Source organism: Eumetopias jubatus, unplaced genomic scaffold (genome assembly GCF_037043125.1).
Source record: "Eumetopias jubatus isolate StellerSeaLion01/CBP00866 unplaced genomic scaffold, mEumJub1_p1.0 scaffold_13, whole genome shotgun sequence".
In the NCBI taxonomy this organism is placed as follows: Eukaryota; Metazoa; Chordata; class Mammalia; order Carnivora; family Otariidae; genus Eumetopias; species Eumetopias jubatus.
Genome location: NW_028274819.1, coordinates 49,290,570 through 49,315,975, shown reverse-complemented (window position 1 = coordinate 49,315,975; position 25,406 = coordinate 49,290,570). Strand labels below are relative to the sequence as shown.

Genomic DNA, 25,406 nt, shown 5'->3' with positions numbered 1-25,406 from the left:
TTATTGTAAATGTATTTTCTCTTTATGATTTTCTCAATAACATTTTCTTTTCTCTCACTTACTTTATTATAAAAATATAGTATATAGTACATATAACATAAAAATATGTGTTAATTGACTGTTCATGTCATCAGCAAGACTTTAGTCAACAGTCCGATATTAGTAGTTAAGTTTCTGGGGAGTCAACTGCACAGGAGGTCAGTACCTCTAACCTCCATGTTGTTCAAGAGTTAACTATATATCAATAATAAATCCAGCTATCTTACTCAGCTTTCCTATTATTTCAAATAATGTGTCTAATAATTTGTATATTACGATAAATAATAAAAGTTTTATTTCTGCTTTCCAATTCCCATGCCTTTAATATCTTTTCCTTATCTCAAGTTAACTAAAAACCACAATCTTGGAATTGAAATATTGAAAGCTGACTTCCTTGACTACAGCTTTATTTTAAAGGAAGTTCTCATATTTCCTATTTAGAATGATATTTGCTATAATCTTTTATATCAGGTTAGAGAAGTTTCCTTTTATTTCTAATTAAATTGTGAATGTATGTTGAGTCTTATAAGTATTTCTTTTGAAATGATCATATGCTTTTTCTCCTTTAATATGTTAATGTGGGAATTTATATTTATAGTTGTTTTCCTGAAATTAAACCATCATTGTATACTGAGCAAAAATCCAACTTGGTCGTGATGTATTATCTTTTCATATACACAATTGGACCCAATTTGCTAATATTTTGTTTAAGGTTTCATATCTATATTAATAAGTGAAATGGATCATTTTCCTTTTTCATAGGTTTAGTTTCCTTTGGTCTAGTTTTGTTATACTACAGTATACAGAGTTATATTAGACTTTTTGAATAAGTAAAGAAAAACTCCCTCTTGGGGGTGGGAGGTGAGTTACAAATTTGAAATGAAAGTCTTGTAGGACTAATCTGTAAAATCATCTGAATTCTAAGCGTTATGGAAGATTTTATTTTTATTTAATATATATAACTTTTATTTAATATATAAAGTTTTAAATTTTATTTCTAGTGTAGTTAACATACAGTGTTATATTAGTTTCAGGTATGCAATACAGTGATTCAACACTTCAATACATCACCCAGTGCTCATCATGCTCATCTTAATACCCATCATCTTCCTTATGGAAGATTTTATTTTATTTTATTTTATTTATTTATTTTTTTAAAGATTTTATTTATTTATTTGACAGAGAGAGATAGCAAGAGCAGGAACACAAGCAGGGGGAGTGGGAGAGGGAGAAGCAGGCTTCCCGCCGAGCAGGGAGCCCGATGTGGGACTCGATCCCAGGACCCTGGGACCACGACCTGAGCCGAAGGCAGATGCTTAACGACTGAGCCACCCAGGTGCCCCTCTTATGGACGATTTTAAACTACTACTTCAATTTCTTTAATAACTATAGGACGATTCAGGTTTTCTATTCTTCTTGAGACAGTTTTATGAAGCTGTAAAATTTTTCTGGAACGAGAAATTTTGTCCATTTGGCCAAAGTTTTCAGATTTATTAGTATACAGTTGTTGGTAGGATTCCCTTGTCTTTTAAATTTCTTATCTTTTAAATCACAATCCTTTTTCTGTGCTTTACCTGTGGCTGAATTCTCTTTTTCATATGTAATATCTACTTTTTGTCTTCTCTTTTTCTTTCTCAATTACTTTTGCCAAAGTTTTCTCTATTTGTTGGTCTTTCAGAAAACCCAAATGTTGGGGCGCCTGGGTGGCTCAGGCGTTAAGCGTCTGCCTTCGGCTCAGGTCATGATTCCAGGTCCTGGGATCGAGCCCCGCATCTGAGCCCCGCATCTGAGCCCCGCATCTGAGCCCCGCATCTGAGCCCCGCATCTGAGCCCCGCATCTGAGCCCCGCATCTGAGCCCCGCATCGGGCTCCCTGCTCGGCGGGAAGCCTGCTTCTCCCTCTCCGACTCCCACTGCTTGTATTCTCTCTGTCAAATAAATAAATAAAATCTTAAAAAAAAAAAAAAGAAGTCTCAAATGTTGTTCTTGTTATCTTTTCTCTTCTACCTTCGCTTTCTATTTACTTTATTTTCACTTATTTTTTTCCCCTATTACTTTATTTGGGTATATTCCGCTGCATTTTTTCCCCTCATTTTAGGTTGGATAGTACTTTATTAATTTTTAGGCTTTCTTCTTTTCTAATATAAATATTTTAGGCTACAAACTTCTGCCAAAACACACTTTTCATCATCCTACAAGTTTTGACATGATGTATTTTCATCGTCTTCAGTTCTAAGGATTTCATTTTTTCTTGTTAGTATTTATTCTTAACCCAGGACTTCTCTAGAAGCATGTGATATGATTTCCAAACACACGCAGATATTTAATCTAACTGCTATTGACTTCTGACGTGTGTTTGCATATTGTTAGAGAACGTGATCTGTGAGGAATTCATTGAGGCTTGCTTGCTTCATGGACTAGTGTAAGAGCAATTTTGATAAATGTTCCACATGGGCTTAAGAAAACTATATGTTCTCTAATTGTTGGGTGCAGAACTGTTTATGTGTCCACTAGGATAAGCTTGTTGATTGTGTTGTTAAAATCTCTTAACTGTTTTTGTTTTCATTTGCTTTACATTATCAGTAATTGAGAGAAGTACATTAAAATCTCCCACTAGGATGAATTTGCCAATTTTTCCATGTTTACTTTTGTCAACTTCTGATATATTATGTTTTTCAGGTTACTTTATTAATTGCATACATGTTTTGAAATAACATGTATTAGTTGCATACATGGTTCAGTTGAGTTTTTACCATAATCAAGTGACCTTCTTTATCCCTAGTAATGATTTGTTCTGTGTAAAGGTGTGTTAAGGTATTAACTGGTATTTATTCAGTTACACAGGCTTTAATTTAGTGACACAATTAGTGTTTGCCTGGTATGTCCTTTTCCATTCTTCTTTTTTTCAATATTTCTCTGTCCTTATGCTTCAAATGTATTTCTTGTAAATAGCACTTAGCTAGAGTCAACAAAAATTCAACCTGACAATATGTCTTTTAATAGGTATTTCTAACCCATTTATTTGTAATTATTTTTATATTTGGACTTGTTTCCATCATTTATGTTTACTAGTTCAATTTGCCCCATTCTTTGTTTTTTAATTCTTTCCCACTTTAAAAATCTGATGTCTACATCTCCCATTTTAGCACCCTCTCAGTGGACCAATGTTCTCTCTCCCTTCTCAGTGCTTATCATACGGATATTGCTTCGCATGTTAACTCTTATTATTATGAAGATAATTTCTCCTCTTATTCTTTGGTTTTGTGGTTTTTTAGTTTTGCTTTTTGACACCAACAAACTTTATCAAGGTATTTAAAGACTCTTACTGCACATAGCTCTGGTAGCAGCTTCTGGATTTGGTTTTCCTATTTAATTATTTCAACCAAGTGTTTTACGTGTATGATTTGTGTGTCAATCCTTCTGAGGTCTTGTATATTTGAAAATATTTTTATAATACCTTTTCATTTGAATGATAATTTGGATGGATTCAAAATTCTAAGTTTAAAGTTCTTGGTCTTTTAATATATTTAGAGTATTACTCTATTTATGCTTGTACCGAATGTTGCTCCCCAAAAGTAAGATGTCAAGGTGATTCTTGTTCTTTTTTATATGTTTTACTATTTCTTTCTGGGAGCTTTTAGAGTGTTTTTCCTTGTTTTTAATGTTCTTAAATTTCATTATGCCTCTTTTGTCAGTTTTTCCTTATGTCTCCTATTTAGTATTCTATCATCTGTTGAATGCTGAAGACTTTCTTCTTTAATTCTGATTATTTTATCTCTATTATTTCTTTAAAGATTTTCTCCTCCTCCTTTTTACTTATCTCTCTCATACTCCTATTATAGGAATTCGGGCACTTTTACTTTTAACTCCACATATCTTAACTTTTTTTTCTCTTTTTTTACATTTTCAATTTTTCTCTTTTTTTACATTTTCAATTTATCATTTCCTTCTGTAAAATTCCATAATCTGATCGCCTAGTTTTTTAATTCATTCTTTAGCTGCACCCATTTCACTCTTTACCCTATATAGTTGCATTTTATATTTCAACTATTACACCTAAATGGTTCTACTTGGTTCTGTTGTATCATTTCATATTCTTCCTCCATATTATTAACATCTTCCCCTTATCTCTTTTAGTATGCTCACTTTGCTGACTTTTAAATTTTGGACTGTCTATTCTAAACTCTCCTAATGGTGTCTGAAATTTGGCCTGTGATCTCATCTTCCCCAGGGAGTACTGGCTCCCTGGGAGGTCAGGGCATGGTTCTAAGGTGAAATCCAGGCCCTCAGCCCAGGAACTCAAGGAAGAGTAAGGGGTAAGAACCTTAGGCACCACAAACCTGCCCCCTCCAAGCTACTCCACAGTCTAGGATTTCATCCTTATCAACTTTCTCCTAGGAGAAACAACCTTCAGATGAGGCACTCCTAAAAACACAACCCGCCAGTCCTAGCATTTGGAGTTCAACAGGTAAGGAGTCAATGCCAAAAACCAGTCAATTCCCACCCATTTTCCTTAGCTTCTTACTCAAAACAGGGCTTCAGTGCTGCTCTGATTTTATTTCTTAGACCCCTGTGAGGGGACAGGCATCAATGTCATCAATGCAAATGAAGACAAGCAAAAGGGGAACGTGTTTTTTTTTTGTCTTCCTATTTTAACATCCTGTCCTGGCTCCAGGCTGTCGCCTCACCCACCATACGCAGCAACTCAAAATGAATCCTTCATCTTCCCAAGGGCTTTTCACACTGTTCTCTGAATCCTGGTATCATGAGGTTTTTCTCTAAAGTTATTCTAGGTTTAATCTTCAAAGAAGATGAAGTAATCTGTGCTAATTCAGCATCTTGGCAGGAACCAGAACGTTCTCTAGCAGGCCTTTCCCTGGGTGGTTTTTCACAATTAACTCAAAGAGATTAAAGAGCTGAGTGACACTGCTATGTTGAAACTCCTTCCATTCCCATCTACATATTTACATAAGGTTCTAGGTGCCTACATCTTTAAAAACTAAAACAACAATACAATTGAAACTGAATGCTGTCTCTTTCTAACAATAAGTAATGGTCAATCATGGATGAATAAAGTTTTTGGGGCGGGGAAATGCAGCCCTTATCTATCCAGTACAGAGATGCATTTCCAATATAATTGTACTTGTGATACTTAATAATTATAGCAAATTATAATTATGTTTCTTGATCAGTTATGTACTAATAATCATAATGATAAATCATCATTAGGTAATTTTTAAACATTTAGAACCTTAAAATCACAGCAAATAAAAACAAAATTAAATATGTATTTGAACCTTTTTGTTGTAAGATAAGACAAATTATAGGATGATTAATAAAAACCTTTCAAGCAAAAATATATATTAGGATAAAATTTTGCGAAAGAAGTGGAATAGAAACAGAAATTCAAAGAAAAGAATGAATAACCTATAGTTCCTGTTAAAGAAGAGATTGATCACAAATTTTTACAAATGGATAAGATGAATGTCCTATTCATGTAAAAACAATATTAGTTTTATTTTTAATTATCAATATTAAGGAAATTATATCCTTTGCAATTAATTAAATTTAGGGTGAAAATTTTTTAAGCTCTACCTAAAAATATCCTAGGAGATTCACCATTTTTTCAATACTCTTTTTGGAATTACTCAAGCATAAAAGTTGGAATATACTGTTCCAAAAAACACCTCACTCTTTTTCTAATCTATGAAACCAGCAATTCTTCTAGACTTTTTGTCTTTCCCAGTCACCTGAAAAACAGTTTTGAGTCCTTGTACTCCTTTATCTAATATTTCTACTTAGTTGAAAAACTGTTGATTCTCTTCCTAACATCTGATTTTCCCCCTCCTTTCTGTTCCACTCTCTTTGCCTGAGTTCTAGTCTTCATCATCTCACCCAAGTCCTATTTCAGTGCCCCAACTTCTTTTTAAAAAAAAAATATTTATTTACTTATTTATTTGAGAGAGAGACAGAGAGATAGAGAGAGCATGTGGGCAGGGGGGTGTGGGGAGGAAGGGCAAAGGGAGAGGGAGGGAGGGAGAATCTCAAGCAGACTCCCCACTGAGTGTGGAGCCCAACATGGGGCTTGATCCCACAACCCTGAGATCATGACCTGAGCCAAAATCAAGAGTCAGATGCTCAACTGACTGAGCCCACCCAGGCGCCCCAGTGCTCCAGCTTCTGCTTGCCACCAAGCAAGCTGTACCACACACACTGTTGCCAGATTATTCTCCCTGAAGTTCTGTCTGTCTTGCCAGCAATACATCTACCAGCCCACTAACTGATGGAGCTGACCTGTGAGGAATCTCAGACACTTGCTACTTGTCCCCAACCTGCTCCAATGCCCATCCTGTTTCCATTAAGACCCTGACTCCTACTTTACTCTCTCCATCAAGATCTTGCTTCTGCCCCTAAGCCATGACCTGTGTGTAAAGCTCCCTCAAGACCTTCAACTCAAATTTACTGCAAGGGGTTTTCCAGCTTCTTATTCTCTCAGGCAGGACATTCCATTAGAATAGGTGTTCTCGTCTCAGAGTCTAGCCCACAGACCTCATCCAAGTCCACCCAAATCACCCTGTTAAGGGTCAGAGGGACAAAGGAGAAACTCGAGTAGGTTCAGCTGTGATCAGGGTCCTGCAGAGCCTTCCAGTAGCAACCCACTGTCAAACAAGCTGGACATAAAATCTCCTCCAGATAAGTGAAGGTCTAGAGTAAAACAGTTCTAACCTGCCTTTACAGCTTAATTTCCCACTACCTCCCTACATGTCTTCTTATGGTTCTAGAGAAACAGAATTACTACTGTGCTTCATGTTCTCTGAATATATTGCACATCTTTTTCTCTATATATCTTTGTAAAGTTCTTCTTATCTAGAATCCCCATCCTTCTTACCACGACTGTAACACTAATTTCTACTTTTACCCGCTCTTTCAGAGCCAGGTCACATATTACCTTCACTTTAAGTAGTTTTTGTAATCCCCTAAAGGAAATGATAGCTCTCTTCTTGAAAACCTAGCACTACTACTACATGATATAGTTCCATGTCATATAGCACTCTCTGGTACATTGTATCATATTGTATTATACAGTATTATATAGCACATTATATATAAAACATATATTTTTATCTTTATAGAACACATGTCATTGTATACTTATATATAACATATAGTGTATTTTACATATCATTTATGCTTATATATACACACACACATTATGGTATACTCATTCACTGCCTGTATTTTTATTTGAAACCCTCTATTAGGCTGTGGGCAACCTGTGCACAGAGGCTGTGCCAAACTCATCCCTGTGTCCTCTGCAGCACATAGTAGTTATGCGATAAATATTTACTGATTATTAACTATCTACCTATCATTGGATATTGAATAAATCTCCAAGGTTCCTGGTTCATGAGCTGCTTTGTAACATAATTTTTATAGAAACCTTCATTAAATAGGACCTTGACATATTCATATACACAAGATAATTCACAATTTAAGAATAACTAAATATAGTGAAATAAAGCCAAGAGTTTTGACATATTTAGGATGAAAGTATACAGTCAGAAAAAAATGCCCCACAATTAGGCATCAGAAAAGTTTCATTCCCTTATGTAGAGTGTATATGTTAAGGTTAATGGTCAAAAGCTAATGACAAAAACGTGGATAATAACTTGTAAAAAGAAGGGCCTTGTTCACACACTAGGAAAGACCATTCTGAGATTAGACGCACACCCTGATGACAAGTGCCTTCATAAAGTGTGACCACAAAAAAAAGTACATTGTACTTTGTGGTAAATTACTTAAGGAGAGAGACTGCGTTTTATTCATCTTTGAACCCCAATAGTGCCTGATGGATTAAAATCCAAAGATACTTGTTAAAATCAATAGACATTTAAATGACTTCTGTCCCATTTAAAATAAGCCACCTTGCAAGACTGATGCGCTACAACAATAATTTCCTTCATTTCAAAGAGTGTACGTTGTTCTCTACCATCTATGACAGCAAGTTACAACTTTTTAGCCTGAGATTCAAGTCCTCTCACAATTCTCTTTCCTTTTTTAAAAGTTCGTTTCCCACTTCTTTCCTTCGAGCATTTTCTCTGCCAGTCAGATTGAACTTCCTGATTTTACACTTGCTTGCCTCTGTATCTCTGGTCTTCTTATGTCATTTATCATTTTCTTCCTTGATTGTATCTTTTACATAGCTTGTCTCTCTTGCCAGGTTATAAGTTCCTTATATCAGAGACCATATCCTATATATATTTAATGATATTTTATTTATTACCTAGCACAACATGGTAGACACACACACACACACACACACACACACACACACACACAATCTGTCAAAGGAATTACCGAATGTATAAATAAAACCGAAAGAGCTCAAATCTGGAAACTATGACAAGCCATAGAAGAAAAATATTTCCTTAATTTATAGCTGCGTTCTCAAATATAAGTAGGCATTAAAGATACCTAGGAAACTTGTTAAACATGCAAATTCTTGGTGTTAGTTGTCATAAGGGGACTTGAAGGAATACCAAGAAGCAACTGTAATTGCCTAATAAGATGGAATAAACTCCCGAGCCACTGTTGAGAGGAAAGAGGACAGGAAGGAAGAAACAGACTCGAGAGGACCGCAGGCACACTCCTGGCCCTGGGAGTCATCATCAAACTCTCCCTTTGAAGGAAAGTCATTTCTTGGCTGGTTTTCCTTACATCTAATCTTTGACTTTTGAAATCAGGATGACAAATGTGTTTATTTTAAGTTCCATTCACTTAAATGTACACAGAGAAGCTATGACTATTTTTCTCAGAACCCTTTGCAGATATATACCATATTTCAAAATGCACAATACATAGGCTGAATCATAAAAACTTTTTATCCAATAAAGCTCTTTGAAAAAATGTCACTACATGTTAGATATTGCAAAAGATAAGCTTGGTTATAAAGCAGCCAGGTACTGAGAGAAGTAACGTATTCTTTTGAGATTATTTCAAACAGAGGGTATGAATTACAGGAAGGCTTCAAGTTGTTAAGAAGAAAAGAGTTTTGCCTTTCAGAAGTTTATAAAATGCCAGTATTCTAAACTTCATACACTGAACTCCTTAGGGTAGTCCGATATAGTACACGCTGTCACTTCTCTATCCATTTGGCAAAGACTACATAGAGACAAATGTTACAGAGGCTCAAAAATGGAGACTTCTGGAAAAATGACCAAAGCCAGAAATAAAGTTGTACTAATTAGAAAACAAATAATTAAATGGCCAAACCCAAATGTTATGTGCTGCTGAAAAGAGAGAGATTTCTATGGCACACCATCTGTTTTACAGTTTTTGATTTTGCTGTACTACAAATCTCCTCAGAATGGTTTTGCAAGGATCTAGCTGCTAGCTCATTTGCACAATTACTTTAGGCCAGAAAGACTTACTGCACAGAATCATTCAGAGATCAACACATTCACAGAAGAGGGCAGATATAACCCAGCTTTCAGTGAAGACTGGTTTTTTAGCCCTTCAAGGAAAAAATATTATTCAAAACAATGATTAGAAATTGCCAAAGGAAAACGAGAGAGTGGAAAAGAGGAGTGATATCACTGTAAGTTTCTGATCTGTATCTAAACTTATCACCATCAACCCCTCTGTCGGCCAGTCTAATGGAAACTCTTCATCTCGTCTTGACCTCTTGGCAGCATTTACCCAGGAGCTGACTGCTCTCACTTTCTCCAACATTCTTCTCACCTAACTTTGCTGGCGCTACTCTCTCGATTTTCTTCTCCTCACATCAGCCATCCCTTCTCAGTCCCCGTGGCTGGCTTCTCCTCTTCTGGATGCTGTGGTGTCCAACGGCAGGCTGCTGGGGCCTCTCCTCCTTTCTGTCTTTTCTTCCTAACTTATCTCTGCAGCCTAATGACTCTACATGGCGTCTGTACACTCAGGATTCCAAAATTTATATCTCCAGCTCGGACTTCCCCAGTTCCAGACTCATATATTCGATTATCTATTTAATATCTCCACTTGGATGCCACACAGGCATCTCAGACTTTGCATATCTAGTATGGAACTCTTGATCTACCACCCTCCCCCTGGAAAAAAAAACCCTATTTTTCCCACAGGGTTCCACATCTCAGTAAATGGCACCATCACGGTCCCACCAGCTATTACAGCAAAATCTGGAAGTCATCCTTGATTCCTCCCTTATCCTCATTCCTCCTCTAAGCCACCACCAAGTCCTGTCAACTATATCTAAAAGAATACTGCATTTATTACTCTCCAACTCTGTTGCTACCACCCCATCCAAGCCACCATCATTTTGCAACAATTCCACTGCAATGTAAGCATACCAGGTATCTCCAGTGTGTTGCACTGTATCTAGCAAATAATAGATGTACAAGAATTTTTTCATAGATGAATACTGCTTGGCAATAGTTCCCATCCGTCTTTAGAGATCTCCAAACTCATTTCTCGGAAATTTTCTGAGATACCTACAGACCTATTCACTTATTGAATCATTCACTCCTTCAACAATTATTGAGTATAGATTAATGGTATTAGGCCCAATAACATATCTGACAGTGTCTCAAAGATGACAGAAGTTTGTTTCCTGCTCATGAAAAAGTCTGGAGGTGGGCAGTCAAGGGCTGGCACGGCAGCTCTGTGAGCTAAAAGCCCTGCTTCCTTGCATCCTGTTGCTCTGCCATCCTCAGTTTATGGATTCCACTTTATGGTCTAATATGGCTAGTCAAACTCCAGCCAACCCATCTGTATTCCATTCACCGGGAAAGAAGATGCAACTGAGGAATGCCATATGCCCTCCATTCAAGGACACTTCCCGAAAATTGCTCCTACTTCCGCCATCATGATAACTAACAAAAACTGGGGATAACCAGCAATGAAGACTAGATAGCAGTGTTTCCAGCTACAAGTGAGGATCCTCGTTACCAGAGAACAAAAGGAGGATAATTATGGAGAGGTAAGTAGCAGCTTCTTCCAAGGTTCCTATTGTGACCAGGTAATGCTCTGGTACAGGAATACAAAGCTCGGTAAGACACAGGGTCTATGCTGAAGGCAGTACGCGTGATGGGGGAAGCAATATGTAAATGAATAATTACTCAAGATTTCAGGCCAGGTAACAGCCACTCTTCGAAGATCTTGGTTTTTCTAAGTCCCCAAAGATTCCTTGCATCCAAAGAGTTGTAAGAGAAGTGGACTCTTCCAGGCTTTACGTCACTTATCTAAACAGACTGTTTCAATATTACAGTTTTCATATTGGGCATTTCCCAGCTCTCCTCTACCAGACTTGATACCGTCATGGCATGGAGCAAAGGAGTTCATTTAAGCCTCTATAAACATATATAAACAACTGTGGTAATAGTTTTAATAGTTTGAAAATACCCATTTCAGAAATGTGTTAAGACTCAATAATTTTTTTAACGTGTCAGAAGATGAAACTAATTGACTGTTTTAGGACTATATATAAACTACAAGACCAAAAAAAAAAAAAAAAAGCAATGGTAGCATGTCAAAAAGAAGTAATCTTGTAACTTACTGTTATCCACTGGTTATCTAGTAGTTCCTTAGCTGTGATTCTGTGAGCAGGATCTACTTTCATAAGCTGTTTCAAAACACTTTTAGCTGCAAATAAGGGGAAATCCTGAAAATCTTATCTTAACTACAATTTTTTTTAAAGATTTTATTTATTTGAGAGAGAGAGAATGAGAGATAGAGAGCACGAGAGGGAAGAGGGTCAGAGGGAGAAGCAGACTCCCCGCCGAGCAGGGAGCCCGATGTGGGACTCGATCCTGGGACTCCAGGATCATGACCTGAGCTGAAGGCAGTCGCTTAACCAACTGAGCCACCCAGGCGCCCTTTAACTACAATTAATACCATACATTTTCCAGTTTATTTAGGATTAGGTCTATATGACATGAAGGGAAGATTCCAATTATAAAATAAATATCATCAGAATAAATGGCTAATAAACTTTCAGGCCTAAGGTGAGGTTTGATTGCCTGGATTTGCTGGTTTATGATCTACAGTAAAACTGGGTTAGATGATCAGCAATTTCCTCTTCAATTTTTATTAATGTAATTTCTGTTTTTGTTGGAAGTTTTGACTACAACAATCACAATGAAGAGATCACTATTCCACAAGTAAATAGTGTTTATTTCTATGGTAAATTTAATGATGAAACAGAGATTGAGAGTATTTGAATTATTGGCCAAATTTCTTATATTACATACATTTGCTTTAGTAAATAATGACAGATCTATACTTACCACAATCACTTATGGACTCCCAGACTGGATCTTCAAAATGTAGTTCTCCCTTTCTTATTAGCTCAAAAAGCTTCTCTTCTGAACTTGCCAAAAATGGTGGTTCTCCACATAATCTACAACAAAGGCAATCATTTTGTTTAGATTTTTTTTAAATAATCAAAATGAAGCTATTAAAATTGGAAGTAGTGGTGCTTCAAATTTAAGTAAAGGATAGCTAGAGGTGGGTATCTCTCTCTGGTTGTAGAAATGGGAGCAAAGGAGGTTTTGCAAGATCAGTGCTGGACCTTATATACATTGAAATCTCCATACCTGCACATGACCCAAAGGTCTTCCAGATGGGGAAAACTAAGCTTAAAGAGGACCAAAATACAAGCAGGTGTGTGATTTTAAGTGCACAAATAATAGTGGAGATACACTTCAATGTGAGCAAAGGTAAGGTAGTGCTTAAGGTACGTAAGTCAAACTGGACTTAGGGGAAAATATATTGAGTTATCAGAGTCCAGTGAGAGTTTTCAGAGTCTAATGACCATGTAAGGGTTTTATCCATGGTAAAATACTACACCAATGTTAGTAAGAATAAACCAAGAATAACCCTGGGGTCTATAGGCTCTGAGTCAAAGCCAAAAATCCATTAAAAAGGCCACAACTCTTCAAAAATGGTATACAAAATGAAGACAGTCTAGATGAGGAGAGTCAGATGATGATGATGATTTGACCCTTCAGTCTGGAATGAAAGCTGAGCATACATAATGACCAATATCAGTAAAACCACCAGCAGTATGTATAAAGTAAACTTGGGCTTGAGGCACATTCCGTAATACAGGGACTGTGTGCGTTCAGAATCTTGTAAAAGGAAGTACTGTATTGGAGTGCCTCGGTGGCTCCATCTGTTAAGCCTCTGACTCTTGATTTCGGCTCAGGCCATGCATGATCTCAGGGTCATGCGATTGAGCCCTGAGCCCAGAGATGGCTTTGCACTGAGTGTGGAGCCTGCTTATCCCTCTCCTTCCCCCTCAGCCTCTCCCCACCTCATGCACATGTGTGTGCTCTCTCTCTCTCTCAAATAAATAAATAAATAAATAAATAAAATTTTTTTTTAAAAAAAGGAAATATTGTACTATATCTTAGAAAAAGCATGGCGAGACTGTGCTTCAGTAAGTAATCCAGTCCAAAACTACAAGAACTTGCTTAAAAGTCGAGTTCAATTCCTCATAATACATTCTGGACAAATGTTAGCCATCATCTTTACTGTCTACCCCAACAGCTGAGTACAATCCTGTAGCCAACAACCAGGTTTTCCCAATGACAACCAGACAGAAGCTGGACCTGGGCTCGTCACAGAGGCCACACTGTATGCCTGTTCTTCAACTTTCAGGATTAGATTTTTCCACTTTATTGCTGAAAGAATAAAATGGTATAATCCCATTATACTTCCCAAATGCTAGCCTATTATGTACATAAGTATATGATCTCTAAGCCTCCTAGCACTTAGATTTTTACTGATTTTTAAAGTTCCACTTTAAAGTTCTTTTAAAATCTTTGCCATGAACATTTTTTGAATTAATCTAAATTTAATAAATATTTTACATGATAATGAGGAAGATGATGACGATTTCCTAAGGAAAAAAGTTGCTTTTATCCTTGTAGTTTATCAACCTAGGCTGGAAAACAGAGTTTTTCATTTGCAGTAGCTTCTTGTTAAGAGATCAGTATTTATCAAATTGTTCTGCAATCTCTTATTTTAATACTTTTTATTTCTCCAGCTCGTTCTGACCCTCCTCTCTCTGATCTTATTTGCCTCACTAGTGTTTAGTTTTAAAATGCAATAAAAAAAAAAGCCAGAAAAATGGTCTTATGGACAATTACTATCTATTATAACAAGTACAGGCCAGCAAAAGCCCAGCTCATTGAGTCTGTTAACAACCAGTGATATGCACATTCACCAATTTCTTAGCTGTTCCTGCATTGCCTGACTAGCATGCAACTATAGCTTAAGGGCTGTGTTTAAAAAAAAAAAATCCCACTTTTTTCTGTCCTTTGCAATTTTACTTTCACAAAATGTATCTAATGGTTGGTCAATCAGCAGCATATGAAATTTTATGACAGCAATTTTCTGCACATCCAGAAAAGGGAATCCAAGACATGAAAAATGCCTCTAAAGCCTTTCTATTATTTTCTGTTGCCTATGTCATAGGAATCACAACAACAGAGGATAGTACCCGTGAAGAGTATTTATGTTAATTTCACCTTGAGAAAATATGTTATCATTGTCCAATTAAGCAGAAATAAATCAGGGGTAACTGATAAACAAGAAAATAACCCCCCTGGAGAAGGTAATATGTTTGTGCCCTTGGTGAAAGAAATTATCTATAAGAACACCGGGCTCAGGCAAATTAATGAATAGGCACTGATTAGCTAAGTAAGAGTCTACCGTAAAGGAAAAAAAGATGTCATTATGATGATATGCAGCCGTGCTCTGAAGCAGAAAAATTAAAATTATATCTTTAAGAAGGGGAAAAAATTTTAGATATGTACTACACTATCACTTTCTTTAACAACAAATTCAAACTAAGCAGCAGCAAACACCACATGAATTGTGTAATAATAGATTACGTATATTATGTTTGACTTGTCTGGAAATTCTTACAAGTATAAAACACTAAATTAAAATAGTGATATTTTTAATTAAAAACTAAGGCTCAGAATTTTTACGGTATGATTCTAATTAGCACAAGACAATGATCAAAAACTTTGTGAATACATTTATACTTTATGCAATCTAAGCAGTGATGTGTGTTGACCATCTGAGTTACAGCTACAATCACATCTTCCAATTTCTACTGCCTGTGTATTCCATTTCACAGCACTGTGAAAATGGAACTACTCTGATGTCAATATTTAGAAATGATCTGGAAGAGGTAGTGCACAGTGAAATCTTCAATATGACCATAAAATTAATGTTGCATCAGCATAAAAATGTTCATACTCACCACCAGGCAGAACAATGGCCACTAACTTTTCAGAACACCTCTTAGACAATTCGCTTTAATTCAATTTAACAAACATATATTGAACACTGACTACATGCCTACTACTGTACCAGATACAAGGGATGCAAAGATGAATAATATAAGATCTCTGTCCTTCATGGAATTTAGAGCAAGGAAAACAAAAACAGAGAAAAAATATACATAATCTAATAATTATATTATAATAGTATAATCTAATTTTTAAAAGGGCTATAAGAACACAGAAAAGTGAACAAGTCTATCAAATTCACACATGTGCAAACTTTCCTGATGAAATATTATTGTTTTTCTTTCAGTGTTATTGTTTTGCAGGCATTTTTGGCATGTTGCTTTAAATCCTCTGTGGAAGTGGGAATGTAAATACATAATGAGTGCAGTAAGTCTGCTGGGGTAGATAGGAGTTAGGGAAACAGAAGGCATTAATGTTTGAGCTGGAGGGCCCAGGAGAAAGGTTAGGAGAGAAGTAAAAACCATTGTAAGCGGAAGGAACTGCATGAGCAAAGACTCAGAGACATGTGATCCAGGGTATGTGAATCATGAAGAACGGCCTAGAGTTGCTGCAGCACACAGCAGGTGCATGGGATACACAGCTAGCCCGAGACTGGAAAGGCATGCTGGAGCCAGGTCATGGGATACTTGCCGTCATGCCATGTTGGGAGGCTCTGACATTCTTCTATAACAAAGCAGAATTATCAGAGGTTGGGAATCAGAAAAGTAGTACAATCAGATTGCTGATTTAGAAAGATAATCCTGACAGCCATATGAAGGATGAACTGGGGAAGGAGACTAGAGAGGCAGGGAGAACAGTCAGACAGACATTGTAATATTCTAGAAGATGGATCATCAGGAGAAATGATACAAGTAAAGAGAAATGAAGGAAGAGGTGAGGACACTGCAAAAGAAAAATGAACAGGATGTGGGGTTTGATGGAATCTTGAGAGTGAGACAGAAGGAAGAGCCAGAAACAGCAATGTTTTCAGTAGCAGTCAGAGGATTGGAAACTATAGAATAGTCCCCAGATCCTGGGCTGAACCCCTGTCTAGTTAGTGTTCACTTCTCACATATGCCCGGTCCATAGGGCAGCTAAGTGCCAGGCTCCAGTACACTCTCTCTATCCGATGGGCTATAACTGAATCTCTGTAGAAAATACAAAGAAACTTTCTGGTCTGTGGCAAAAGATCAGAGAGGTGTTAAGCAAGTTTTTCACTTGGCTCAGGTATTGTAGCATTTATAGGTCCATGAAAAGCAAACCTGTATGTTATAAATTTATAGTATTAAAAAACTATCTAATGGATGTAGCTGACAATTAATAAGAGAGCTTTTAGAATGGCTTCCCAATTGTTTTTTCAGTCACTTTTTAAAAACTATATTGCCGAGTTTTCATTTAAAATCTATGTAATTCTAGGGGGTGGGGTGGGAGGGACGGGGTGGCTGGGTGATAGACATTGGGGAGGGTATGTGCTATGGCGAGCGCTGTGAAGTGTGCAAGACTGTTGAATCACAGACCTGTACCTCTGAAACAAATAATGCAATGTATGTTAAGAAAAAAAAAGAAGAAGAAGATAGCAGGAGGGGAAGAATGAAGGGGGGAAAATCGGAGGGGGAGACAAACCATGAGAGATGATGGACTCTGAGAAATAAACTGAGGTTCTAGAGGGGAGGGGGGTGGGGGATGGGTTAGCCTGGTGATGGGTATTAAAGAGGGCACGCTCTGCGTGGAGCACTGGGTGTTATGCACAAACAATGAATCATGGAACACTACATCACAAACTAATGTTGTAATGTATGGTGATTAACATAACATAATAAAATAAAATTTAAAGGAAAAAAATAAAAAAATAAAATCTATATAATTCTAGTCTGCTGTTAGAGACTATCAATTCATTTTAAACTGCACATTTAGCAGGTTACTTACAGAAGGTACATTATGACACCTATGCTCCAAATGTCACACTGCTGGCTATAGTCGTGGGCATTGATAACTTCAGGGGCTGCCAAATAAGCAGAAATGAAATAATATTAATAATACAATAAATGAAGTTTAAATGCTTAAACACAAAGCATGAAAAATGTGCTGATGTGTTGTAATTTATTCCCCCACAGGGAAAAAGAGAACCAACAGCAGATGTTAAATGAATAATGTACAGGCCTTAACAATTGATGTCACTGTACTCTCACTCCTGTCATTTAGCTTCTAATGGAACGATGGCATAAACTGTGTAACTAAATGTACTGCTCTCCGTTCCTTTGAAATTGTTAAGAAATGATTTTGCAAAGATTGTGTAGTTATAGTAGAAGACAACAATATCTCAGTTCTTTTCCCAAAATAGAATTGAATACATGCCTTAAGTGGATATAATTTAAAGCAAGCCCAATATGTGGAAATCTGGATTCACAGAGAAACTAAGATAAATGGTTATAAATCATTTTAGTCAAATAATAATAATAATAACATCACTCCTGTGACAGAATGTGAATTATTTTCCACATTTTCTAAATGAGAAAACTAAGACAAAGAGAGAACTTCTACAACATAACTGGATTAAAAAAGCCAACTAGGGCTAGGATCCGGGTACTCCTGACTCCCCAGCTCTGTGCTCCATACTTTACAATGTGTTCACAATAGGGTTCCTCTAAACAATCTTCTCAAAGTACTTGTGTGTGTGTGTGTGTGTGTAGAGTTTTTTGTTTTGTTTTGTTTTGTTTTACTTTAAGGTAGGACATTTTAATGATTAGATTACTTAATAATGGCTGGCTTTTTAAATGGCTTTTAAAATGTCACATACGGTATTTCAGGAATAGTCTATTGTGCCTTTATGGCTAGGGGTCAAATATCTTTCTTTAAGGAAAAAGAAAGAATAAAACAGATATAAACATAAAAATGAAATATAGGTGTATATATTTCAATAGAACTTTAATGTTTACAAAGCACTTTTTTATAAATTATGTTATTTGTGTAAATCATGGGAAGAATCTTGTGAGATGGGGATGTAGGCATTTGGCTCACTTTGCCAGTGAGGAGACTAAGGTTCAGGTATATGAAGTGACTTGCCTCAAGTGACACAGCTACAGAGTGCCTCCCACATAAAAGGTGTTTTTATTTCAGAGAAGTTTCATTCTCCCGCCCTACGCACATGCACGCACACACACACACACACACACACACACACTCACACACACCTTTTATAACTACTAAAAGCAAACGGCCTTTCACTTCTTCTGGCTCTTGTCAAAGGAACTAAAAATCAACAAAAAGGAACCAAAAGTAAAGAGAAGAAACAATGAGCAAAGGCTCAACTATAGATAATTAACAAAACTGAGTTATTCGTTTCCATATCATTGAAAATTACTTAGCATTTTCCTCTAAGCAACTATTATTCCTTACCTCTACTTAAACTCTTTAAATACTGAATCCCTAAAGTTCAAGTGGCTCTTGAACAGCGAGTCACTGACAAAGGCAAGTCTGTGACTCGTGTCCACATTGAGTGCCCCACACAGTGGGGGCTGGGATGGCAGCCTCGGTCCCTCAGAGCCATCTTAATGACCGGGGGTGGTTCCGCGTGCGCTGCCATCACAGTTCTCACAGGAAGGCAGAGGCCACAGTAACAGTGCCAAGGAGCCATTTAGGAAGTCAGCAAAGCTCTACAAACCATCTGTCTTCTCTCTTGTTCTCTCACTTGTTATCAGTGTAGACAGCTAATAAGCAAGCATAAAACTCAGGGTGCTTGGATATATTTTCCTCATGTAACGACAGACCAGATGTCTTTTGCCAACAGGAGGATATGAACAGAATCTAAAGTAGCCTTTTCCCAAATAAGATAAAACAGTTTCAAAACTTAATACATCAAAGAGGCAAAAAAAAAAAAAACCAACCCAAAAAACAAAAAAACAAAAACAGAACTAGGTATACTCCTCGGCAATAAAAATGAATAAAACTACTGATACGACATGGGTAAGTCTCAAAATCATGACATGGAACGGATGAAGACAGACACAAGAATGTACACTGTCTGGTTCAATTTAAATAAAGTTCTAGACAAGCAAAATTAAGCTTTGGTGATAAAAATCATCAGTGGTTGCTGCGGTCTGGGTGGGAGACTAACAGAGAGGAACACAAAGGAATTTTCTGGGGTGATAGAGATGTTCTATACCTTCATTGAGGTGGTGATTATAGAAGCATATGCATTTGTCAAAAGTCATCAAACTTTGTACACTTAAAATTTGGGCTTTTATTGTATGCAAATTATATTTCAATAAAGTAAGATATTTTTCTAAAGAAATCTACAAAAGGTAGAAAAAGATTTGTCAAAGCCCTATCTTGGTGGATCACTTTAATAACTCTCTCTCTTAGAAATCCACAGAAGCAAACAAAATTAACAATATGGAAAGTTTAAATCACAAAGGTATCACATTCGATTTTATAAATACACACACAGAGAAATTTTTGTGGTCAACAAAGGAGGAATATACATGCTTCCTAAATATCCAATGCAACATTTGTAAAAACCAACCATGTGTTCAATCACAAAAAACAATTTTAGAAGTTGAAAACCTTTAAGTCACAATTGCCTAGAACAATGAAGAAAACCAGACAGAAAAACCAAAAGGCTAAGAAAACTAACACATATTCACATGAAAATCAAATACATCCTAACAACCTGGAAAATTCTAAAAGCACGTCTAAATAATTCTTAGATTAAAGAAGACTAAAACTAAAATGATAGACTATTAAGAAGTGAATAATAGAAAGAACACTGTCTAGCAAAAAAATGGTCAAAGAAATACTCAGAGAGAAGAAAGAAATACTCAGACTGAACATAAATAACCATTTAACTTATGGAAGTTAAAAAATAAACCAAAAGAAAATAGAAGGAATCCAGAAAAATAAAAGTAGAAATTAATAAAAAAAGTCAACCAAATAATATTAGACTTGAGCTGGTTCTTTGAAAGCCCAATAAATTGTCCTAACCACTAACAAATTTGATCAAGAAAAAAATGATTATTATTATTATAAGAGCTTAAATTGAGCACTGTCAGGTATTGTGCTAAGCACTTTACATATATTTTCTCATCTAATTCTCATGTCAACCTGGTAAGAAAGATCTTATTATTACCATCCTAAGTATATCCTCTCCCCTTCCCTGTTTTACTTTTCTTCCTCAGCATTTCTCTCTAACATTCCAGGTAATAGCAGACATTTTACTTTTTTACTTGTTTAATGTTTGCACCAACATGACATTTTTATACTTTGTTCACTGTCATATTCCCAATACCCAGACCAGTCCTGACACAAAGTAGACCCTCAAAAATTTTTTGATAAATGGATGACATAATCCCCATTGTACAGATGTAAAACCACAACAAAAGCAGTTTAGTTGTTTGCCAAGGGCTCACCAGACTAAGTGACAGAGCTGGAATCCTGAGTTAGCCAGGTGATGTCACAGGCCATATTGCTAATCTTACATCACATGACCATCTTAAAAAATATTAGGAATAGTCAGGGGGATAGTCACAGATACATAGGAGAATCAGAAAATTATAATATATGCATATTTATGTCAATAGAACTTAAAATCTCAATGTAATGAACAATTTTCTAGAAAAACAAATTATCAAAATGATTCAAAAAGGTGTGGAAAACTTGAATAACCCAGTATAAATTGAAAATATAATAGAAACTTAATCTACCAAAAGGTACCAGGGCCAAAAAAATTTTAAGGGGAAATTTCATCAAACTAATAGTTTATTAATATAACAGATAGTTTCTGTTACTTAAGTGATTCATGAGCATGCTATTTTTTAAATGAGGCTAGAGTAACACTAACATCAAAAAAGACAAGGGCAGCACAAAAGAAAGTTACACTCAAAGCTCCTAAATAAAGTGGTGACAAATTGAATAAAGCAGTTTATTAAGCCAAGTGGAGTTTAATCTAAAAGTGCAAGGATGGTTCAACATTTTCAAACCCTATTAATGCAATTATTTCACTAATAAATTTAAAGAGAAAAATATAATCATCTCATAGGTACAGATTTAAATAAACATTTCATCAAAGAAGATTATGAACGACTAATAACTGCATGAAAAGATGCTCAACATCATTGGTCATTAGGAATATTAAATTACCAAATTAAAAACCACAATAAGCTACTACTTCACACCCTCTACAGTGGCTATAATTAGAAAGAAAGGTAATTATCACAAGTCAACAAGGAAGGGTGCCTTGGTGGCTCAGTCGTTAAGCATCTGCCTTCAGTTCAGGTCATGATCCCAGGGTCCTGGGATCGAGCCCGGCATTGGGCTCCCTGGTCCGTGGGAAGCCTGCTTCTCCCTCCCCAACCCCCCTGCTTGTACCCACTCTCCCTGCTTGTATTCCCTCTTTTGCTGTGTCTCTCTCTGTCAAATAAATAAAATCTTTAAAAAAAAAAAAAGTCAGCAAGGATACAACGAAACTGGAACCCTCACACATTGCTAGTAGAAAGGTCAAATGCTACAGCGACTTTGAAAAAAACATTTGGCAGTTTCTTAAAAAGTCAAACATAAAGGGGCAGGTGCCTGGGTGGCTCAGTCGGTTAAGCGTCTGCCTTCAACTCAGGTCATGACTCAGGGTCCTGGGATTGAGCCCTGCATCAGGCTCCCTGCTGAACGGGGAACCTGCTTCTCCCTCTGCCTGCTTCTCACTCTGCCTCTCCCTCCCCCGGCTTGTGCTCTCTCTCTAATAAATAAATAAAATCTTTTTAAAAAAGTTACACATAATTTACGACCCAGCAACTTCGCTTCTAGGTAGCTACCCAAGGAAAACGTGTCCATGTTAAAATTTGTACACAAATGTTCATAGCAGCATTATCCATAATAGCCCCAAACTGGAAACAATAAACAAAATGTGGCATCTCCATACAACAGAGAACTGTTCAGAAATATAAAGGGATAGACTATAGGTACAAGAGGAAGATACTTCAAAAACATTACGCTAAGTGAAAGAAGGCCAACATAAAAGACAACATATGGTATGACTTTGTTTAGATGAGATGTCCAGGAAAGGTAAATATAGATTCGTGGTTACCTGGGGATTGGGATGGGAATGAGATGAAGGACAAATGGGCATGAGGCAACCTTCTGGGGTAGAATTATTCTAAAACTGAATTGTGGTGATGGCTGCACAACTCTGTGAATGTAGAAAAATCACTGAATAGTACATTTTTTACAGCATTTAAATTGTACTTCGGTAAAGCTGTTAAAAGTTGAACTTAGAAAAATGGTAAATGGTTGCTTTACAAAATATATTTAATCAGTAGCTTTAGGATGTACCATTTGATGGCAACAAAATTGGATAAGAAATGGAAAGAAGTAAAACACACACATGATTTCAGCATGAGTTAACAAAACCAATAATTAAGTTTGGGGTATGATTACCTAAGAGATATAAACTACTATAAGAAGAGTCCAAAAAAACAATAAAAACTACAATCTTTAAAGATAAGAACTGTGAGAAAAATGCTAAAACAATAAAATTATTTGACCTAAGAAAAGAAAAATTAGCTTGATCAGGACCAGTAAGTCAAGTTGTGGCAAAATCAAATTGCTTGAGTTTTTTTTCTGTTTTTTTTTTTAATTGTAGTTGACATAAACATTATATTAGTTTCAGGTATATGACATAGTGATCTGACATTTATGTACATTATTAAATGATCACCATGAAAAGTCTAGTTACTATATAAAATTATTACAATATTATTGACTATATTCCCTATGCTATACTTTACATCCCCATGACTTATTTATTTTATAATTGGAAGATTATATCTCTTAATCCCCTTTACTTATTTTGCTCATCCACCCCTAAACTACCAGTTTGTTCTCTGTATCTACAAGTGTCTGTTTCTGTTTTGTTTGTTCATTTGTTTTATTTTTTTAGATTCCACATTTAAGTGAAGTCATATGGTATTTTCTTCTCTCTGTCTTGTTTATTTAACTTAGCATAATACCCTCTAGGTCCATCTGTGTTGTTGCAAAAGGCAAGATTTCATTCTTTCTTATGGCTGAGTAATAACACACACCCATACATACCACATCTTCTTTATCCATTCCTCTATTGATGGACACTTAGGTTGTTTCCATATCTTGGCTACTGTAAATAATGCTGCAATGAACATGAAGGTACACATACCTTTCCAAATTAGTGTCTTCATTTTCTTCAGATAAATACTCAAGTGGAATTATTGTATCATGTGGCATTCCTATTTTTAACTTTTTGAGGAACCACCACACTGTTTTCCATCATGGTTGCGCCAATTTACATTCCTTCCAACAGTGCACAAGGGTTCCTTTTCTCCTCATTCTTGCCAACATTTGTTGTTTCTTGTGTTGTTTGATTTTAGCCACTCTGACAGGAGTAAGGTGTTATCTCCTTGTGGTTTTGATTTGCATTTCTCTGATGATGAGTGATGTTGACCATCTTTTCATGTGTCTGTTGGTCATCTATGTGTCTTCTTTGGAGAAATGTCTGTTCATGTCATCTGCCCATTTTTTTTATTGGATTTTTTTTTTTGGTATTGAGTTTTAGAAGTTCTTTCAAGTCGTTCAAGTTTTAATCTACATTAGTGGTTCTACCTCTTTATATAGAAAGATCATTTTAAATCTACTAACTTACCCATATAGATAGGAGTCCCACATGTGGTCTGCAGCATGGCTTCACTCCTTCCATGCATCTTCACTGCTAAGCCAAAATCAGTCACCTGGAAGAAAAAACCCAGTCACCTGTTTTCCTGTCCCAGAGTTTACTCATTCTGAAGGTAGGAGTTCCACCACATTGTAATTGCTCTGTATTTAATTCAGAGATTCCTGCGGATGGAGGGGATTCCCTTGTATTACTACTAAGGACTTTTGCTTCCCATCCACCCCTCTTTGTGAAGAAGAAATAAATCTGTGGTAAAGAGAAGCTTGGTTTCTCCTACCTGGAGCAAACATCCATGATATTGATTGCTCATTCCTTCTAATTAAACTTACCAGTTCAACATAGGAAGTTATATTTTGAAAGAAAGCATTTACCTTTTACAGATAAAAAAGTTATTCTTAAAAACCTCTTTCATCGTAAAATACATTCTGGCCATTGCATGTTTTTTGTCTATTTTTTCTGACACTCAAGCTATGTTCCAGTTTAAAGCACTGTTATGAATGCAATCATTATCCTTGTCAGAACTCACAGAAACTGCCCCTTTTTATAATTATTTATAAGACACTATCTCTGGTAAGTACTATCTTTTCTTTACTATGACTTCCTTTGTGTTTCTAGAGTTTACTAATTAAAACAATTACTACACTATTAAAAACTACAAGAAGCAAATTAATAGGGAAAAAAGTGACCGTAGAGCTACAAATCCACTGGAGGCCTGCTGCTGCAACTGCACTCTTTCTGCTCAGTTCCAAATCGGGGCCAGTACACATTCGGTTATTAAATATTCAGTATGTGCCCTTGGTCTTGTCTCCCAAGTTGGAACAGCCTTGGGCTGAAAGCAGAAAAACAGGCACATTTATTGATCATACAACCAAAGATAGGTTCTTGGTCCACAGACACTGAATGCAAAGTTTCCAGGGCCTTCTGGAATACGAAAATGTTTCTATCAATATGTGATACCACTATTTTTCTAAATAGAAAAATCAATTTCTCCAGGAGTTTTCACAATTACCCCACTTTGAGCATTATAATATATATCGTTCTCCACAGAAAATCTACACAGATATCAAATATATAAAAGGTTTCATGATCAATTCAGTTCTTTAGAGAGCAATTATTTCTTCATTTACCAAATATTAAGTGAGCACATACTATGTTTTCAGGCATTACTCCAGGTACCAACAGTGAATAAAACATACATAATTCCTGCCCTCATAGAGTTTAAAATGAAAATATTCAAGAATATTTATTTGCTTTGGTAAGACAACAATGCTGTTAAACTCACTTATATTACATAGGGATTTAGCTTCTACAACAGAGCGAGTTATTCACAGACGACATTTTATTCCTAAATTAACACATTCATATATTTTGAAAGCAGCCACTATT

At 36.2% G+C, this 25,406-nt stretch overlaps 1 protein-coding gene across 2 annotated transcripts in view; it reads right to left on the bottom strand.

Moving 5' to 3' along the window:
- Nucleotides 1-25,406, bottom strand: part of STK33 (serine/threonine kinase 33) — a 63,623-nt gene that overhangs the window by 22,718 nt on the left and 15,499 nt on the right. For both annotated transcript variants that reach the window (XM_028116980.2, XM_028116981.2), the window contains exons 7-10: nucleotides 23,994-24,078; nucleotides 17,261-17,336; nucleotides 12,317-12,429; nucleotides 11,587-11,672 (exon numbers count right to left, since the gene is read on the bottom strand). In XM_028116980.2, the coding sequence (XP_027972781.2) occupies nucleotides 11,587-11,672; nucleotides 12,317-12,429; nucleotides 17,261-17,336; nucleotides 23,994-24,078 (360 nt within the window). The remainder of the gene's footprint in view (nucleotides 1-11,586; nucleotides 11,673-12,316; nucleotides 12,430-17,260; nucleotides 17,337-23,993; nucleotides 24,079-25,406) is intronic.